General features: G+C 36.0%; 1 protein-coding gene and 1 long non-coding RNA gene across 5 annotated transcripts in view; one reads left to right on the forward strand and one right to left on the reverse strand.

The window, feature by feature from the left end:
• Positions 1-8610: 8610 nt before the first annotated feature.
• CEP85L (centrosomal protein 85 like) overlaps positions 8611-20657 on the reverse strand; it is a 170909-nt gene continuing 158862 nt past the window's right edge. For 2 of the 3 annotated variants that reach the window (XM_045057959.1, XM_045057957.1), the window contains 4 exons: positions 20415-20522; positions 18228-18459; positions 12997-13479; positions 8611-12812 (listed from right to left, as the gene is read on the reverse strand). In XM_045057959.1, the coding sequence (XP_044913894.1) occupies positions 13316-13479; positions 18228-18459; positions 20415-20522 (504 nt within the window). In that variant the 3' untranslated portion in view covers positions 8611-12812; positions 12997-13315. The remainder of the gene's footprint in view (positions 12813-12996; positions 13480-18227; positions 18460-20414; positions 20523-20657) is intronic. The other variant, XM_045057958.1, reaches the window with a different exon arrangement.
• LOC123385527 overlaps positions 16506-20657 on the forward strand; it is a 34615-nt gene continuing 30463 nt past the window's right edge. For both annotated transcript variants that reach the window (XR_006598212.1, XR_006598213.1), the window contains exon 1: positions 16506-16652. This is a non-coding gene — a long non-coding RNA (uncharacterized LOC123385527). The remainder of the gene's footprint in view (positions 16653-20657) is intronic.

Consider the following 20657-nt stretch of genomic DNA (forward strand, 5'->3'; position numbering starts at 1 on the left):
AAAATGAAGGCTTGATTAGAAGGGGAAAGAAACTTAGCAAAGTAAATATATTACAAAATAGTCTAGAAAGGGATTCATTTTGTGTGGTGATAGCAGTTCTTTTTTTTTTTTTTTTTTTTAATTTTTTTTTTCAACGTTTTTTATTTATTTTTGGGACAGAGAGAGACGGAGCATGAACGGGGGAGGGGCAGAGAGAGAGGGAGACACAGAATCGGAAGCAGGCTCCAGGCTCGGAGCCATCAGCCCAGAGCCTGATGCGGGGCTCGAACTCACGGACCGCGAGATCGTGACCTGGCTGAAGTCGGACGCTTAACCGACTGCGCCACCCAGGCGCCCCTAGCAGTTCTTATTAGTATAAAGACCAACTCTAGAAGAACTGTACCATACTTCACTATAGCAAACAACTAGAAGAGATCAAAAGTAACAAAGGACAATGTTCCTGGAAAACAATACTTTAACCAACAAAAGGGGGTGGTGAAATACCCACTGTCAGGCTGAATTTGTTTAAAACTGGTCATACAGGGGCGCCTGGGTGGCGCAGTCGGTTAAGCGTCCGACTTCAGCCAGGTCACGATCTCGCGGTCCGTGAGTTCGAGCCCCGCGTCGGGCTCTGGGCTGATGGCTCAGAACCTGGAGCCTGTTTCCGATTCTGTGTCTCCCTCTCTCTCTGCCCCTCCCCCGTTCATGCTCTGTCTCTCTCTGTCCCAAAAATAAATAAACGTTGAAAAAAAAAATTAAAAAAAAAAAAAAAACTGGTCATACAAATGTCTTACAAGTAACAAAGATTTCTGCTTCCTGGCAAACCATGAAATTCAGATCAACCCTCCCACAGTGAACAATTAGGAAATGCTGAAAAAACAAACAAACAAACTACTTGAAGATATCAGAGAGCTAATGATGAAATAAAAAAAAATGTAGGGGGGCACCTGGGTAGCTCAGTCAGTTAAGAGTCTGACATCAGCTCAGGTCACGATCTCACCATTTGTGAGTTCAAACCCTATGTCGGACTCTGTGCTGACAGCTCAGAGCCTGGAGCCTGCTTCGGATTTTGTTTCCCTCTTTCTCTGCCCCTTCCCTGCTTGCACTCTATTTCTCCCTCTCTCTCAGAAGTAAACATTAAAAAAATTAAAAAAAAAAAAATTATAGGCCCATGAAGCAGTAGAAGAAAGAAGCTAAGAGAGGTTATCCTAGCTTTTGGGGCTATTTTTCCTTCAGGGCTACCTGCCATTTCTGGAAGAGATTGCTAAGAGGCAGAGAAGCTAGATAAAGCATTCCTCACACTTATGGACCTAGGAGAGGGGTCAGTGAAATTTCCTATAGAGTGAGCCATAAATAATTTTGGCTTTGGGGGCCACTTGTTTCTAACAACTACTCAACTTTGCCATTATTGCACAGAGCTAGCCTTAGGCAATATGTTAATGACTAGGCATAAGGGTGTTCCAATAAAACTTTATTTACAAAACCAGCTAAATTTGGTAAGCTAAATTTGGTCTGTGGGTCATAACTCACCAATTCCTGGGCTAGAGGTAAAAATTGGAAACCATAGACTTAAACTCTTAGACTTCAAGGCCCTGGTAAAGTGCCCCTGGCCTTGGGTTGGGATTCTGCTAGGTGAGTCAGATGGAGAGTGGCTCTCCCAGGGACTCAACTCTTGCTCTAAATCATCTGAATCCTTGAGTTGATTAAGGTGATTAGTGCCCCCAGCCCTCTAGAAGCAAATTTAAATCTTGTCTGAAGAAATGCTATTCAAGAGCCTCAAATTATGTCTGTAATTTTTTTAAATGTTTTTTTTTTTTTTTTTGAGAGAGAGTAAGAGTGCAAGCAGGGGAAGGGCAGAGAAAGTGGGAGACAGAGGATCTGAAGCAGACTATGCATTGTCAGTGCAGGTCCCGACATGGGGCTCAAACTCACAAACCGTGAGATCATGACCTGAGCTGAAGTCAGACTCTTAACTGACTGAGTTACCCAGGCACCCCCATCTATAGTTCTTTTATATAAAATATTCAGGTCTCAATAAAAATATGATCAAACATATGAAGAAATAAGACTTTATAAAATTAAGACAAACAATAGATGGTATAAATAAACCAACTGAAGATGGGCTTTAAAATATTTATATTCAATATGTTCAAAAAAATAAATGGCAAAATAGAAAATGCTAGCAGAAAACTGAAAATTCTAAGGAAGGACCAAATGAAAAATACACTACCTGATATTGAGAACTCAATGGATGGATTTCATAGATAAAACAGTTAAAAGCAGAAATAGTGAATTGAAAGGTACATCAGAACATTCAGAAAGAAGAAAAACAAAATAGTAAAGAACATAAGAGACAGGGGGATAAAAAAGAAGATAATTTTTTATATTATAATTTTTTATCATATAATTGAGAGTCATAAATGGAGAGAAGAAAGCAAGAAAGACATAATATGTAAAGGAATAATCGCTGAGAATTTTCCAAATGTAATGAAATACATCAACTCACAGATTCAAAGAGCCTTATCAAACCTAACAGGGAAAACATAGATAACTAAAACCACTCCTGGGTCATTATAGCAAAACTACTACTACTACTACTACTACTACTGCAAAAAAAAAAAAAAGAAAAAAAGAAAAAAAAAAAGGATTATACACCATGACCAAGTAGGATTTGTTCCTGAAAGGCAAGGATAGTTCAATATACAAAAATCAATGTAATACACAATCCTGAAAGTTTACCAATTAAGGTAAATAGGATCTTTAAATATTTCATATTCTCCATTTTCTCAACGTTCTCTTTTTGAAACTCTATATTTATTAGACCATCTCATAATATATTTCATGTTTTTCAACTTCCTTTTCTGGAGGATTTCTTCTTGATTATACTCCAGTTTACAAATTCCCTCTTTGTCTGTCTCTAATATGCTATTCAATTATTCCATTTTATTTTTAATTATATTTTTCCTTTCTAAAAATTGGATTTGGTTTTTCCCAAAGTTGCTTACTTTTTTTACTGTAAATTTTTTACTTAATTATACATAAAGTATACAAATTATAAGGGTACCTCTTGATGAATTTCCACAAGGTGAACACATCTGTGTAAACATCATCCAGATCAAGAAATAGAACAATTCCCAGAAACCCAGAAGTTCCCTTGTGCCTGTTCTTTTACATAGGTGTGTGTGTATATGTATAAATAAATAAATGAATAAATATACACACATATATTTATATTTACATATATATATAATATATAATAAATATATAATATATAATATATCTTTTGAGACAGAAGGGGAGAGAGAGAAAGAATGTATGAGGGAGAGACAGAGCGAGAGAGAGTGAGAGTGAGAGCGAGAGTGAGAGAGAGAGAGAGAGAGAGAATCTTAAGCTGGCTCCAGTCCCAGCACACAGTCCAACTTGGGGCTTGATCTCATGACTGTGAGATCATGACCTGAGCCGAAATCAAGAGTTTGACACTTAACCAACTGAGCCATCCAGGTTCCGTACATTGTGTGTCTTCTACTATCTCATAGATGAGTTTTGCATGGTTAAACTTTGTATAAAGTTAATCACATAGCATTTTCTATTTATGTGATAATTACATTATCTGAAACATTTAGGGTCTCTGTTATTTATTGGTTCTGAATTTATGTTTTTATCATTTATAATTTTGAATTTTGAGCTATGTTCCAAGAGATAAATCCATGAGAATTCTGTGGGGACTGATTCAAAATGCTTTCCTACAGGGAAGATTTATTTTGTCCAGGATTCTAAGGAACTATTAATCCAGAACTCTTTAAGTCAACTTCTGGCTTTAGGATTACTTGGCTTATATATGTAGAAAAAGTTCAAACCTCAATCTATATGAATGTTAAGATTATGGCTGCAAACTTTCTAGGAGACATATTTTTATCCCCTTACCTGGAGCTAAATCCTTAAAAACAAATTTCTTTTAATCTCCTTTTGCTAGAGGTCAGATTTTCCTCCATCTCTTCTTTCATTGAACATGTGATCTTTGGGGGATTTTGGCTTTATGTAAAGATCTCAGTTCTAACTCTCTACCTTATATGGACTAAAGCTTGTCATCTGTCCTCCATTTGACTGCTAAAATTGAGGGTGATTATTTAGCACAACCAAGTATTTTTTTTTTAATGTTTTTATTTATTTTTGAGACAGAGAGAGACAGAGCATGAGCAGGGGAGGGACAGAGAGAAAGAGAGACACAGAATCTGAAGATGGCTCCAGGCTCTGAGCTGTCAGCACAGAGCCTGAAGCAGGGCTCGAACTCATGGGCTGTGAGATCATGACCTAAGCTGAAGTCGGATGCTTAACCGACTGAGCCACCCAGGTGCCCCAGCATAACCAAATAATCTAATTTAGCAGTGCCAATAATGTTACATCATGAACCTCCAAATGTGATGAAAAATACACATCATTCATGTAGCATTTTTAACAAAAATGTTTGACCTCAATCTAATCATGAGGAAGAATCAGAAAAACTCAGACTGAGGCATATTCAGTTAAGCATTAGACTCTTGATTTCAGCTCAGGTCATGACCTCATGCTTTTGTGGGATTGAGCCCTGTGTCGGGCTCTACACTGACTGTGCAGGGTAGACTTGCTTGGGATTCTCTCTGCCCTTCTCTCTCTGCCCCTCTCTCCCTCCCTTTCTCCCAAAATGAATACTTGAAAAAATAATAAATAAAAATTCATTTTTTTTGAGAAGTTAAAACACGGGTCTTACATGTGTTTTCTCGAGTGAAACAAATACCTGAATCATTAATGATATAGCTTAAAAGGAGACTTTGGAGGCTCAATTTTCTTTTTGTAAAGCTCAAGTATCTGACATCTATTTTATAGTAGTTTGGGTCTCAGTTAAACAGAGCAAGGGAAATAGATATGGAAGTACCCAAGACAAACGTGAAAGAATGGAAAAACAGAATCTTAAAGATTTAACTAATGATTTGTTTAGGAAATGATGTGGAAAATATAATAGTAATAGCCTCCATGAAGATGTCTATATCATATTCCCTGGAACCTATGAAATTATATGTCAAATTACATGGCAAAGAGGAACTAAAGATGCAAATAGAATGAAGATTGTTAACTAACTGACTCTAAAATCGGGAGATTATCCTGGATTATTTGGGAGGCCAAATCTAATCTTAGGGGTTTTTTTTTTAAAGGTTTAGAGGGTGGCAGAGAGAACCAAGTAGATGGCAGGGTGAGATGGGTTTGGCCTGCCATTGCTGGCTTTGAAGAGAGAAGGATGGGGCCATAAGCCAAGGAAAGTAAACCTCTAAAAGCCAAAAACACACAGACAACACTCCAAAGAAACAGATTCTGTCAACCCTGTCAGCCCTGTCAACACCTCAATGTTAGCTCAGTAAGAACCATTTTGGATGTATGACCTCCAGAATTGTAAGAAGATAAATTGTGTTGCAATACACTAGTAGGTTTGTGGAAATCTGTTACAGAAGGAATAGGAAACTAATATGGATAGATACGTAGGGAAGAAATCACCAGAAATGATTCTTGGAATGAAGGTGTAACTTACAGAAATGGAGCAGTTTCACCAGGAAGCAGCTTTGGGAAGGGATTAATTCTGAGCACTAAACTAATAGGAGAAGTCCAATGAGTGGTTTAGAGTCAGGCCTTGGAGTTAAAGAGGCCTGGTTTTTATTATGGCCCTGCCTTTTATAAGCTGTTCCAACTTCATTGAGATACTAAACTTTCCTATGCTTCTACCTTTTTGCCTGAAGTGAGGATAATAACAGCACCTACTTCATAGAATATTATAAAGAGAAATAAATGATAACTTATGCAAGGTCCTTGTGGTTGGCTGGCATGTGCTTAAATGTTGGTTATTGAGAATGATGATGATGGTGATGATACAGAAGGCACTTCCTGTGTATTGTTTTTTAGTTATTACGGGCCATTAAACAAGCTTAACCACTTGTTTTATGACTAAAGGATCAGTGTAGGGATAAAAATGAAAATTAAATTACCTTGCTTTCTTGTTTAGAAGGGATGCCAGCTGTATGTACTATTTCTGCTTGAATTATTATTCTCTGGACTTGTGCATGTATGCACTCTCAGACTTAAAGTTAGATGCAACTATATCCATTTTCTAGGTTGATATTTTGCTCCTTTTTAAAGCCAGACCTCACATTTGCCCTCATAAAACCTACACAGCTGGCCAAAAGTCTGATGAGATTGCTATGCTCCAGGAGTGCTCGGATTGGGAAATAACTGTATCTTAATCCTATGCCCTGGACCCACAGAAGGGTAGAAAGCGTATAGTCACAGGAGCAATTAACAAGAGATCCAAGAGACAGAGAATAACAGACCTTGGCTAAATAGGATTTATTATCACTTCATTGCCCTTCTATTTAAAGCTCCACACTCACCTAGAATGACCTATGCCTTAAAGACCATGTTTTCTCCTTGGAGATGGAGTTCTTCCTTCCTGGGGCTAATAACAGGTATTTGTACATCTGTTAGTATATCCTAATTGCTCATGAAACACAAAGTTTAGTAAGTCAAAGTGCCTGCTCTAGAAGAGCTCAAGTCTGGTGGGGAACTGGCACCCAAACAACAGATAGCAAAAAACCAAAACAATTTCTTTGTTTCAGGAAGGATGACACCAAGTACTTCCCATGAACTGTGGACATTCATGGAACATAGGTGGCAGCATGACAAAGGACAGTTCCCCAGAAGAAAGTGAAAACAAAAGCGCCTCTGGTAAATAGGAAGTCTGTTTTCCAACTCTAGCTCTCTACTGTCTTTTTGTGCATTAAACTCTACTCTGCTTTCCCAAAAGCATATAGAAAGGAAGCCTGGGTGGCTCAGTTGGTTAAGCGTCCGACTTGAGCTCAGGTCATGATCTCTCAGTTCATGGGTTCGAGCCTCGTGTCAGGCTCTGTGCTGACAGCTCGGAACCTGGACCCTGCTTCGCATTCTGTGTCTCCCTCTCTCTCTGTCCTTCCCCTGCTCGTGTTCTCTCTCAAAAATAAATAAAACATTAAAAGAAATTTAAAACAACAAACAAAAGCATATTGAAGATAAGCCACAATCAATAGAACACAGGATTGTAAAAGAACACTGTTTCAAATTCTGAGAACCCTACCTAACAGACCTCTGGACTATTTCCAGTTTTTGGCTATTACGAATAAAACTGCTAAGAACATTCATCTACAAGTTGCTTTTTAGGCATATGTTTATATTTATCTCTCAAAACCCAGAGCAGAATTTCTGGGTTACAAGGTAGATGTGTGTTTAGTTTAAACCTTCTCTTATGAGGGAATCAGCAGTGACCATGAAGACAGAGTTTAAGTAAATATAGGTTGACTAAAAAAGATTGTTATTTTTGTGATCACATTAAATTTTTGTCAGGACCGCAGTGTTATTTAAATATTTTGGAAATCTTCTATCCTAAGTTCAAGCCTCAAACTGGAACTCCTTCAAATCAAGGAGAATGTCTTAACTGAAAAGATGTTAGAGTGTTATCATTTTTCAAGTGTTTGCTCTTCTGGATCCATACTCTGCCATTTTGTGCCAATACTAATAATGCATCTCACACCTCTTTTAAATGGAGTCCTCTGTGTTCCCACACAGAACGGTTCTGTTTGGTTGGGGAAATTGGCATAAAAAGAAGCTCAAACCATTGACAAAATCACTGGGATTATACATGATCAAAAGCTCTCTGTTGACTCCCCTCATCAAAACGCTTTTTTTTTAACCAGATAAAAAATCATCATATCTTTCATTCTGAAGGAGAACTCTCTCCACAAATCACCTTAAACATATTCTAGCATTTTATCCACTCTGTTTTTATTCATAAGACATTTGCTTGCAACCTAAATGGTCTGTGATACATGATTTCCAAAGTGGTCCTTCTCCTGCTAACTGAATTAGATGCCTCGCGAAAGATGACAGCAATACCAAGTTAGCTGGACTGAAAACAGATACTGCTAATCCAAATATCAACCAACTTCCTAGAGACACTGAGGCTGCTGCCCATATGCGTTAGAACAGAACCAACAAGGACCGAGGGTGCCATCCACAGGGCATCTCTGGGCCTAGGCTAGCAAACCATCAAAGCTGAGATGTCAACACCCCTGCATGGTTACCTTTTAATGAGGTTGTATTTGCATATATTTCAATAAGGTTTCAACCTTTGATTAAAGGGGGGAAAATAAAAAAAGGTTTAACTTGTCAGTCCAACCTTCCAGCAATAGGGAAAACTGAAACCAATTGTGTCTGTTGGAAAAGTAGAAAGAAGACTATTGATTTAAATAGGGATTTTAAAAATTCAAAAGGGGGACACAGCACTATCGGCTAAAATAAATCTAGGGATGCCTTTGTATTTATGGCACCTGTCATCAGAAAATCTCAGTGCCCTTCATGGCAAGGCCCTGAGAAAAAACCTTTTCTCAGTTATAACTATAAAGAAACTGTAACAGAGACTGAAAAAAAAATCCATGTTCTAGTCAAAGATTCTCTTGTGTATTTATAGGAAGCTTTTATCTAAAAGTCAAGTCAGCATATTCTTATACTGAGAATTCAGTGGAGTCTACAATTTCCAATACATTCTTATATTAACATTAGGCACTTGGAAGACATTCATCTTTTTATAAAAAATTTATTTCTCTGTAAATACAAATTCCAACATCACAAACAATAGTCCAGTGGAAAAATACTTAGCCATTAACATTGAAAACTTTTTTTAATTTAATAAATAGAACTTTGGCATTCAAAATTCTAGCTGTAAACCCTATTAGAAAACAAAAACAAAAAAACCCCTTTACAAAAAAAGAGGCAAGAATGATAGATCAGAAGGCATAAGCCAACCAGTGGCTTCACATTCTCTTTACAATAACTGTATTTCAATTAAGTCATGACCATTTTATTTACACATGAGGTATTCTGGGTGGTTCAAAAACTGAACCTAGTTTACAAAACCACCAGTCACAGTGACTGATTATACACTCTGCTGTGCTTTTAATGTAACCACCTAGCACCTTACTACTTCTTGTCATCACACCAATGTGATGCCAAATTTTATGTTTCTGTATTTAAATATTTATACACATATGTACACACATATACACACAAATAACTACATTCCGAAGGAGCTTCCTGCTCTCTATACTGGGAAAGGGCTGGGCTCCAAAGACGTATCCGATACCCTCCTCTCAAGTTTCCTAAAGTATTTACCTAGTAATGAAAAACTGCTCCTTGCTTAAGAAAAAATCCTTAATCAGGTCTATTTACAGAAGAACAAGGTGCAATAATCATCAACATTCTTATAACTCATGTAAAATAGAAATGAATGCTTACTGCAGGCAAAAAGGCACAAAAGGTTCTCTCTGTATGCAGCTGCAAGTGTTGTTAATGAATTACTGATCTGAAACTACATTAATATACTCAATACTTTTAAATAAGAAAATTCTAAAAATCCAAAAGCTCTCCCCCTTCATGATTAAATGTATAATATTATCATACAGTAATATGCCACCATGGCAACTTGGGGTAGGTTAGAAATTATACTCTTTATAATCAAATAGGAAATCATTTTTCTTGTTTTGTGAACACCAAAATTTGCCCAAAATGGAAAGAAACAAAATGAATTAACTTTGGCTCTGAGAGCTACAGCTACTGGCAGTTTCAAATGATATAGTCTGAGCAAGGTTATGAGAACTGCTTCTTACTATAATTACATATCTACAATGATAGAAATTTACATAAAAGAATACCAATAATCCAAACTAAAGGTGTGCATGAGCTGAGCTATGCTATGTAAAAATATAGTCCAAGTTCTCCGCTGCTAAGTTATTCAATGAACTATTACTGATATCGAAAGAACATTTTCCCAATACAGATTTCTTTGAAAATATCCTCTAAGAGATTTCTATTAATGTCTTGAACTATGACAAAATTAATTTATAAGCTCATTAGTGAGTCAGAAATGTACAATATCCATTTTAGCAACACTTTCCGGCCCTTGAGATTGTCTCCAACAAGTTACTGAAAGAAGTCTAATTCAGTTTAATAAGCTGTCATGACCAAAATAAGTTTCACTAAAAAACAATATTGTTAATATTAAATATTGAACCCCATTTCAAACATAAGAAGGGGCCACACTTAAAAAAAATTCAGGCATGACTTACCCAGTCAACACTTGAGCTTTTAAAATTAGAGGCCACTGAAAATTTACTAAGTTAAACTAAAGTCATCCTTTTTGGACATCAAAATGAAAAGACAACTACTGTGCCTTTGATTCAGTTAATTTTATCTGCATAGGTAACTGGGTCTTTTATTGAGATACTGTTACTTTATCCTTGCTTTAGTGTCACTGGGGCAGAATAAACTCAACTTCAAAACCCAGCAGATCAATAATAAATGTTAATACTGCATAAGACATTTCCTAAGAAGATAAGCATTTAATTCACAGAAGCATAATTAAAATTTTTTCACATATAAGGAAATTTTCAAATAGATTTAACTTCAAAATTTAGGTTAATTTTCATCTCAGATATATATCAGTATAATAACTTCTAAGAACATCCCAGTTTAAACTAGGATAAGACACTACAGTGTTTTCTATCTGCCCATCTTACTTGACCTAATAGTAAAATCTTTGCTTTCAGTGAGATATCACTATTACTACATTCTAACACAAGAGGTTATCTAGGGAGAGGGCAATTTTCTGAAAAATAAAATCAAAATTAAATGCTGACAAATTAGACTACTACTAGTTTCATTACCCCCCCCCCCCCAATTCCCTCCAAGGCTTTCTACTTATTATTTAGGTCCTTTCACAAACTCCAGACTCCAAGAGATTACATTTTGTAATTCAGAGTTATACCTGAACTATCACATCTTATTTCCCTTTTTTATTTATGGGGGAGTATACATGTTGGAAACTGAAATACATCAGTAGTTTGTCAATTTTTTACTAAGTTAAAACATTTTTATCTCAAGACAAGTAAATTAAGTCAAATTCTGTAAGTTTTAGAAAACTTGTTTAAAAAATCAAATTATTTTATCCTAAGCCAGAAAACAAAAATGTATCTACAGTATATTAAAACAAATGACCAAAAGTTTGTTTAAAACAACAATAACCATAAAACCCCAAAACATATACTAAAAAACCTCAAAGACATTAAGAACCGAGTGACCCAAATCAGTGATTACTTATGTGCATTAGCACTATCACCTTAGGGTGCCTTTATTTCCCAAACCGTGGAGGCTGGGGATAAGGGTAGGGATTTCTATTCAGAGAGAATGTAAAAATGTGTGCTGCATATCTCTTATCTTTCTCAGATGTTATTATCTATTTTACTGTAAAGGCCCATTTTTCTAGATACTTTTACAAGGCAGAATTCTTTGCATCAGATTTTTGGTATAACTTTACTGCTCCCTGATTGTCTTCAAACCGCCAACATTAAGAAAACAAATGAACACATTAGAATGCCACGTTCTTACCAGTGACTTTTCCTTATTAAGTTAGGGACCTTGGGATGCAGAATCACTATAATGCACTGATTTCTTAGTGCCCAGATCCTAAGAAGCAAGAGCAAGGAATACTCAGGCACTGAACAGAAACAAAGTCTGATGTCCTTACAATGTATTATAACTGACTGTTGCAACATAACCTTAAAATAACTTACTGAGCACTGCATATAAGCCAAATTTTGAACTGAATGTCTTCGTGGGCAGTTTCCTTGAAGTTCTTATCCCACATATGTTTTCACTGCTGAAAATATTTAAGAAAAATCTTTTCTAGGAGCAGCCTTTATACCAGTATTTAAGCCTGGCAAAAAAACCCAAAACAAAACAAAACAAACAAAACAAAACGAAAACCAGACACATGATCTGTTCTTGCCCCAAACAGTATTTTCCTGCTTGATTACCACCCCTTATTCCTTCTCTCTCTTATTTAGTCTTGACCTGTATGAGACCTGGTTGCATCAAGAAAACAAACCAGTTTTTAAAGGACAATGATTGCTATAAGTATTCAAAAGAATGCAATAAATGCTCTAAAGGCATTAAAATACATAGTCCTTCCAAAATACCAACTAAAACAGGAATATACTCATTTGCAAGTTTAAATAATTGTGTCTACTTAACAATCAGTTGCATTTCATAGTGATATCCTGTATTCCTGAAGAAGAACTAACCTGGTCAAGTTTGTATTCTATGAAAAACCCTGTTTTTAATGTACTTTACTTAATAAATGGAATTGAAACATCACCTGGTTTAAATTTTATGTTAGTGATAATTCAGATATAAAGAATACAGACTGGCTTTTCTTAAAACATATACTTTATGTTTTAAAACTTTAAAACATATACAAAACTCCTGAAATGTAAACGTTTGAGAATTGGATAAATAAACTACTGTTCCAGAGTGACTTTTCAGTTAATCCTTCTTTTACAACAGCCTTAGAAGGTTTGCATTAATTCTTTATGGCTTTGTTTACATTGATATATGTAAGTAAATAGTAATTGTAAATAGTAAGGGACATGTTAAAATTAGTTCAGATTATGTTAAAATGCCTTGTGATATATAAATTACAATGCTAATGAAAAAGATCATCACATCAAAATTTCATACCTCTAAGGCAATCCACAATCACTCTGGAAAAATAGCTGACCTATCTACAGTACTAAAATCAACCCGATCCCACAACCTCATCATCTCAGCACAGTGGTTGTTCAAAATACAAATGGTTTTGCCAGCTGTACTACTATTAAAACACTTGCCTGCTGTTGAATACTCTTGTTCAGCCAGCCCTTGAAAACCCCAAAGTACAACACAAGCTTCTACATGAAAGAAAAGAAATACAAGAATAAACAGTGTGTGCCTTTCTTAGAAGCTTTGCTTTGACCCTAGAAATCCTTATAATTTTGTGAATAACACACATGCACACACACACGCGTGCGCACGCACATACACACACACACACACACACACACACACACAATTACAGATAAAAAAAAATCCTACCCCATTATCTGAAGGGCACGCTTCACAGCTTGGTCCTACGATCAGTAGTTTGAGAATACAGATTTTTTTTTTTTTCTTAAACACTTTATCACATTTTTCAAATAGTAAGTCATTCTTTTGGCCTGATTAGATGAGCCCCTTTGAAACCTCATCAAATCCCCTTTCTCACTCCAATAAAACAAATTTATGGAAAAAAATCCTATGTGTAAGCGATATGTCACTTGTGACTTTCCATTATGGCTCCTAAAAAGAAATATGAAGAACTGTAACACAGCAGCATTTAACAATGGGTCATTATTGCTGTGGGACCAATAGTTGATCACTGGGTAATGCAGTTGTCTCCCATGTCCTGAGCATAGCGGTCTGATATTGTAGTCCTTAATTCGTCAATGTCCCTCCGTAACTGGCATACATCTGACAATTTTTTAGTGAGTGTCTCTGGGCTGTAGTCATTCTCAGTCTCTTCAGCTGAACAGTTCATTGCTGTGGAAATAAAATATGGAGAGAATGTCTCAAACTTTTCCAAATAAAGTCACTTTAGGATTTTTAAACTTAATTATAAGTAAAAATATAATGCCATATGCTGAACACGAGTCCGGCTAAGGTTTAAATTATGTATCATTCACTATTAAATAGATCTTACTACTTAGTCCTGTTAAAATTTTGCTAATTAAGTCGCATTAAACCTATATAGTAATACAAATGTTCAACATGTTTAAAGGATGACAGTATTCCCAAAGTAGGAAAAAACATGCTCTAATAGCTCTCATCAAGCTCAACGACAGCATTCATTTCTTCTGACTTGACAAAAATCTGAAAATCACTTCTGTTTTCAGGGGTGATAGCTTAAATTTTTATAGACTGCAAAGTGGGTTTATTGGCATGGAAACACAAATTTCCAAAATATATGGTAAGTGTATATATATATGTGTGTGTGTGTGTGTATGTATATGTGTGTGTGTGTGTGTGTGTGTGTATATATATATAGTGTTGAAAGCCTACAACCCCACACAACTGAACTGAACTGATGGCTAGTTGCCCAATGGCTGAGTAACTGAGGGTGAGGCCCTGAGTCAGCTAGCTTTAATTATTTTCATCAGTTCCTTTCTTTGTCAGCACATCTCAACCTAAAAGCAGACGGAGCCAATAACTGTAAAGTAAGTCTTTCCTTCTACCATCATTGGCACTGGTAGCTTACTGGAGGCATAAGAGTCAGGTTAACTTATTTGTTATTTTAACAAACACTAACTGAACATGATCCAGGCACTATGCTAGATGCTGAGGCCAGCAAAATAATGGATGTAGTGGCTTATTCTTAATGATTTACATGCACTTTCATAAACAAATAAGCACAGTCAAGTACTGTGAGAGACCTAGCACCATACACAAGCTACAGTGGCACAAAGAAGAGGACAACAAGCTTAACTGGAAAGGGTACAGGTTCACTGGATAGGCCAAGGAAGCAGAATGAACATAGGTATGTATAAAGGCAGAAAACCAAAGAATCTGAGGAACTTCGGAAAAAAAAAAAAAAGTCAGTAACCAGCTCTAAAATGGGAGAGTACAAATTATGAGAGGAAAGTGCCACAAAACAAGGCTGGAAGAGGCACGTGGGAGCTGCCTATCTCTATTTTGGGGACTGTAAGTATTAAGAAATCAGAATCACCATTAGGTTAGATGAACTCTGGCAGCAATGTGAAAAAATGCATTAGTAGGGGAAAGTGGGCTAGACAGTGCAGATAAAGGAATCTGAAAGCTTTATTTAAGGCAACAGTGCAACGGAGATGTAATGGTAGGAATGAATGCTAGGAAGGACCGGTAGAAATGATACAGCCTAACCATCATGAGTTGGGTAGGAATTAGGGACTAGGCACAGGAAACACACAGATAAAAGAAGGAGCAGGATGGAAGATAAAATTCTAGGTTGGGATGATAGGTGGATGGTGGTGCTACTCACTGAGAGGAGGAGTAGGTTTAGGGAGGGAAGAAAGGTAGTTTCTGTTTTGGATATAGTGAGTCTATGATGCCTGTGGAAGAGCTGGTTCTAACGTAAGGTTAGTATAGTCAAGAGCCCAGAAGGAACATTCTAGGCAGGGTAAGAGATAAACGTCCGTATGGGTCAAAGGTACGGTGCTAACAGAAAACTAAAGAATGTGGATAGTATTACCCAGAGAAAAATATACAAAAAGAGAAACAAAAGCATACAAATTGTTGAGGAAGAAGTAAAATTTTCACTATTTGTAGATGACACTACTTGCAGAAAGCCCTGAAGACTACCAAAGAATTGATAGATTAATTCAGTAAAGTCACAGGATACAAAATTATAGAAATATAGAGAAATATGTTGCATTTCTATGCACCAGTAATGAGACAGCATAAAGAGAAATTAAGAAAATAATCCCATTTACAATTGCATCAAAAAGAATAAAACACCTAGGAATACACTTAACCCACGAGGTGAAGACTTGTACACCATAAACTATAAAACATGGATGAAAGATATTGAAGATGACCCCAACAAATGGAAAGATATACTGAGCTCATAAATTGGAACAACTAGTATTGTTAAAATGTCCACACTACTCAAAGCAATCTATAGATTTAATGTAATCCCTGTCAAAATACCGACATTTTTCATAGAATTAGCACAATACTAAAATCTGTATGGAACTACAAAAGATCCCAAACAGCCAAAGAAATCTTGAGAAAAAACAACAAAGGTTGAGGTATCACAATCCCAGATTTCAAGGTGTATTACTACAAAGCTGTAGTAATCAAAACAGTATGGTACTGGCACAAAAACAGACACATATAGATCAACAGAACAAAGAGCCCAGATATAAATCTATGCTTATATGGTCAATTAATCTTTGATAATAGATGCAAAAATATATAATGGGGAAGAAGGACAATCTTTTCAACAAATGTTGTTGGGAAAACTGGACAAGCTACATGCAAAAGAATGAAAGTGGACTGCTTTCTTAGACCACACACAAAAATAAACTCAAAATGGATTAAAGACCTAAATATGAGACCTGAAACCATAAAACTCCTAGAAGAAAACATAGGCAGTATTTCTTTGACATCAGCCACAGAAACATGTTTCTAAATATGCAAGGGAAACAAAAGCAAAATCAAAATGTTGGGATTATACCAAAATAAAAAGCTTTTGCACAGCAAAAACAAAACAAAACAAAACAAAACAAAACAAAACAAAACAAAAAACCACCAATAAAACAAAAGACAATCTACTGGATGGAAGAAGATACTTGCAAATGATATATTTGATAAAGGATTAATATCAAAATATATAAAGAACTTATACAACTCAGTACCAAAAACCCCACAAATAATCCAATTTGAAAAAAGAAACAAAAAATCAACAACAAAAGATTTATGAGAGACACCAATATTTGAGTGGCAGAGAATTCCACAGAAGACTGAGACTAAGCAGTCATAAAGATAGAAGCAGAACCTAGAGAACAAAGTCATGGAAACCATGGTAGCAGCGCATTTACAAAAAAGGGTGGGATGAAAAGCATCAATGGACAGTGGATGGAGTGAGGAGATTCAAAATGGACTGGAGATTCAAAATAATCCACTGGTTTTTGACAAGTGAACAGTCTGGTCAGATTTTCACAGTACCAAACTATAAGGTAAGGAGTATAAACTTTAAATACTGGAAGGGGTATACACTGGGAGGTGAATGTGGCAAACTTCTTGAGTCTTCCTTTCATTCACATTTGGAAATCTCTCTTAATCTGATAACTGGAAAGGTTGACAAATACTATATAGGAGAATACAAATGCAGAAGGTTACAAAAGAACTGAAGGCGTGACCAGCTCTAAAATGGTGAAGAAAATAAGTCTTTTGTGTGTGAGCTTTTGGTTGCTCTGAGAGATCACTGCTAACTAAACCACCCCATGTTCACCTGGCAAATTCTCCCTCCTCTAAGATTCAACCCAAACACCAGCTACCCACGGAGTCTTCACAGCCCTTCCCAGGTAGACTTAATTAGTTTTCCCTTTAGGCTCCCACCATCCTCTGTCCATATCTCAATTATAGTACTCATCACAATGTTCTAGTAGTTTATGTGTGGGCAAGGGCAGTGTTCAATTGCATTATCAGCATCTTAATACCTGGACCGTATAAGGCATTTAAAAATTACTTCCTGAGTGAGTGAATATACTTAAACTTTCAAATATTTTTTATATACCCACACTCATGTGTGTACATACACATCTGTGAAATGGAAGGGAAAACTCTACTGACATCTCTGAGCACAGTTACAGTTTCATTTAAAAAGGGATATACTTTGATCAAAAGTATTACTTGGTTTGCCAAAACAACTATCATGATGCCAGATGGTGGAATCTTTTTGATGAAACTGCAAATAAAACTAGTCCCCAGTCTAGTTACATTATTAACCCTATTATTAAATAATTGCTCAATACAACATGGTAGGTGCATAATACTTAAAAGTCTTACTCCACTCATGTCTCTTTACTTATGTCCATTTCTTCTGTATTAAAAAGAGACCGACATATGTCAATATCATAATGATTCAGAACCACAAGCAGAGATGTGTGTTTCTGCAAAAGTAGCACAGAAGGACTCTAGGATATTCCTGGGGCAGCTCTCTCGCAACTATGTGTGGAGGAAGATGGAACTGAGGGATAATGGGTGGGTGACACACTGAAAGGGACAAAGTCAGAATGTATGCATGACAAGGGCAACAGATACATGGGCTATGAAAACCAGCTCTTGTGACAGCACTGGTACATATATTAAGTCATTGCCATAGAACATACACTGCATAGGAAAGCAAATGAGTATCTTTTCTCAAATAGTTTAACGCAGACAGATGGCTGGGTCATTAACTTAGAGAATTACCACATGAAAGCAAACAGAATCACTGCTTTTAGAAGAGTAACCAGGAAATCACCCCTAACTACCACTCCAGTCACATATTAACAGATTCAGCAGAGCTCATCCACACAGGCAGTCTGCCAACTGGCAGTCTGAATCAACTATGAACCTGATCACTTCTATAAGGATAATGAAGTAATAACGGTTATTTACACACCTACAGATTTATTCAGAGATTTATAAATCTAAGTAGGAAAGGACATAAAAACAAATAGAAAAAAGGCAGTCAGACATTCCTGATTCATGAAGACAGGTTTCTAATTGCTAAGCGATATAGTAAGGACAAGGCATCAGCCACTTACATCTGATTCCCAGTAATAAGGAAAGATTAGGCTCCTTGCCCTGAGCACGCTGATTAAGAATACTACACAATGCCTTCAAGTCAAACAAACAATAGGACATTTCCTTGAACAGCTGATCAATCACACTCAAATCAGATAGTGGCCATTTAGTGAGTACTGTCTGCTGCCTGGATTGGTCTCCTTCCTGGCCTTGATCCAATAAAGAGCACGTCTCTTCTGTTTGTCTTTGGTTCTGCAACGCATAAAGAAAACAAAAATCAGGTTGTTAGATCAGAGGAAGGTACTCAAAGGACATACAGGTTAACATTTTCCACCATCTATAAACAAAATGATAGAGTCCTATTACATTCACATTAACCAAGTTTAACTGCATACACACAGTAGGGAAAAAAGAAAAAAGAAAAAATTTAAACAGTGAAAATGATTCAATGGTTCCTCTGGACCATCTCATGCCCCAGGGTAAACCTGAGAAAGGCAACAAATCCAGATTCAGTGTCTAGGAGTATCTCATATCATATAACATCACCTGATAAGCATCTGGGTTATGTATGTGTTTTTTTTATGATGAGATGTATCCCAAGAACAAAAAGACCTATGAAGAAATTTTAAACCTCATCCTATAGTTTTACTGTTAGTAGGGATAATGATTTAGTTACTTTAAACTATCTGTTGCAAACTGAGGAAAAAGTTTTTATGTTTTGTTAATGTTGACAGGTACCAAAAGTTTCAGCAAAAGAGAAAAAGAAATACAAGTATAAAATCAAAGAAGGAAACAAAACCCCTAATAATCTTGAATTGTGAAATCCGAATTGGAAATATCAATATGAACTCATAAATTATCATATTCAGAAAAAGCTACCTTCACCTTATCCCCCAAACTGTCACCATCTATCTACTTTTCATCCTGAAAACTGCTAATTAGAGACAATATAAAGCTTTCCAGTTGGAACTCTATTTAAAAATTACCAAATAGCTTGCACTGATGAGGAAAAGATTTTTTAATAGATGAATGCCAGCTAATAAATATAAAAATAACTAGGAAAAAATATGATTTTAATCACGTAACGATCCAGACAATTATCACCAGTGAATACGAAAACCATCAAGGGAAAGGGTGCTAATAAACCGCATATTCACACAGTTACCTAAGTAGCTCTCCACACATTACCTACTGTTTGCAGAGGCCATAATGTAACAAAGGGAAGAATAAGTCTGTTATTTTAACCATTTTAACCCGGTGAACTCAGTATTTCTGTCACTTACAGTGGGATAACCAAACATATATAGTTTGATGATATGAACAATGCCTACAAAGTATTAATGACAAAAAAATGTTTGACTTGACTTACTGACATCTTTAGTTCTTGTAGCTTATAAGAAATAGAAGGGGTAAAGAACAAGATAAATGACACCATGAGGAGGCAATCAGGCAAATCTAGGTCTGACAATCTGTAACTCTATAAGACAACAGGCCCAGGTTTGTCAACAAGTCACTAACATGGACAAAATGAGAAATTTTAGATTTATAAGACAAAATAAAATGCAACTCATGGTCTTTTTTGATTGAATGCTAGTTTCAACTGTCATTATAAAAAGCATTTGAATTTCCCAAAGGGGAAATTTTAGTATAAACTAGGTATTATCCAATATCGAGGAACATTATTCTTACTGGGTGTGACAATGGTGGTATGCTTGTACAGGAAATGTCCCTAACTTTTGGAGATGCATTCTTGGGTATTTAGAAGCAAAATGTCATGATTAGAGTTAAAAAACTAAAGTAAGTATTTTCTGTATAATGTAAGCCATATAGGTCAGCTTATAATTAAGTGAAGAAAGTATAATCTGTTCCAATGATGAAGTGTTAACATTGCACCCTTCTTAAGGATTTTCAAAGATAATTTTGTTTATATTCAATTTACACTTTATTCAATTACTTTGGGACCTAATCTCTATATAGCATTTGACTGTTGTAGTTAAGTCTGTGGAGTTGTATTCTAAGACATGAGAAAAATAAAAGTTTACCTTTTTGATTATAACTTTGTAAGAAACCTAATGGATTTAATTAACTGACATATCAAAATCCAGTCTTCAACTAAAAATATTCCATGATATGTACAAAATAAGCATGTGCTTTAACTTAAGTACTGAATCATTCTTTGACAGCAATTTGAATTTTTTTTTACTCACATCAAGCAATGTTTTTGTTAATCTCTGTAGGTTTCTTTCCTTCTTTTCCAGCTCTTCCATCATCTTTTGAGTAGTCAATTTTTCTTTAGAAAGCTTCCCTTGCATAGACTAGAATAAAGAGAATTGGAAAGCAGAGAATGTTGTTAATGCTAAAAGCAAAATGCAGTCAGGTAGGTAGACAGGAATACAGGCTCTGAAATACTTTGAATCTGTCCTCCTCCACCCCTTGGAAGATGAAGCCTT

This window comes from Felis catus, chromosome B2 (assembly GCF_018350175.1).
Source record: "Felis catus isolate Fca126 chromosome B2, F.catus_Fca126_mat1.0, whole genome shotgun sequence".
NCBI classification, from domain to species: domain Eukaryota; kingdom Metazoa; phylum Chordata; class Mammalia; order Carnivora; family Felidae; genus Felis; species Felis catus.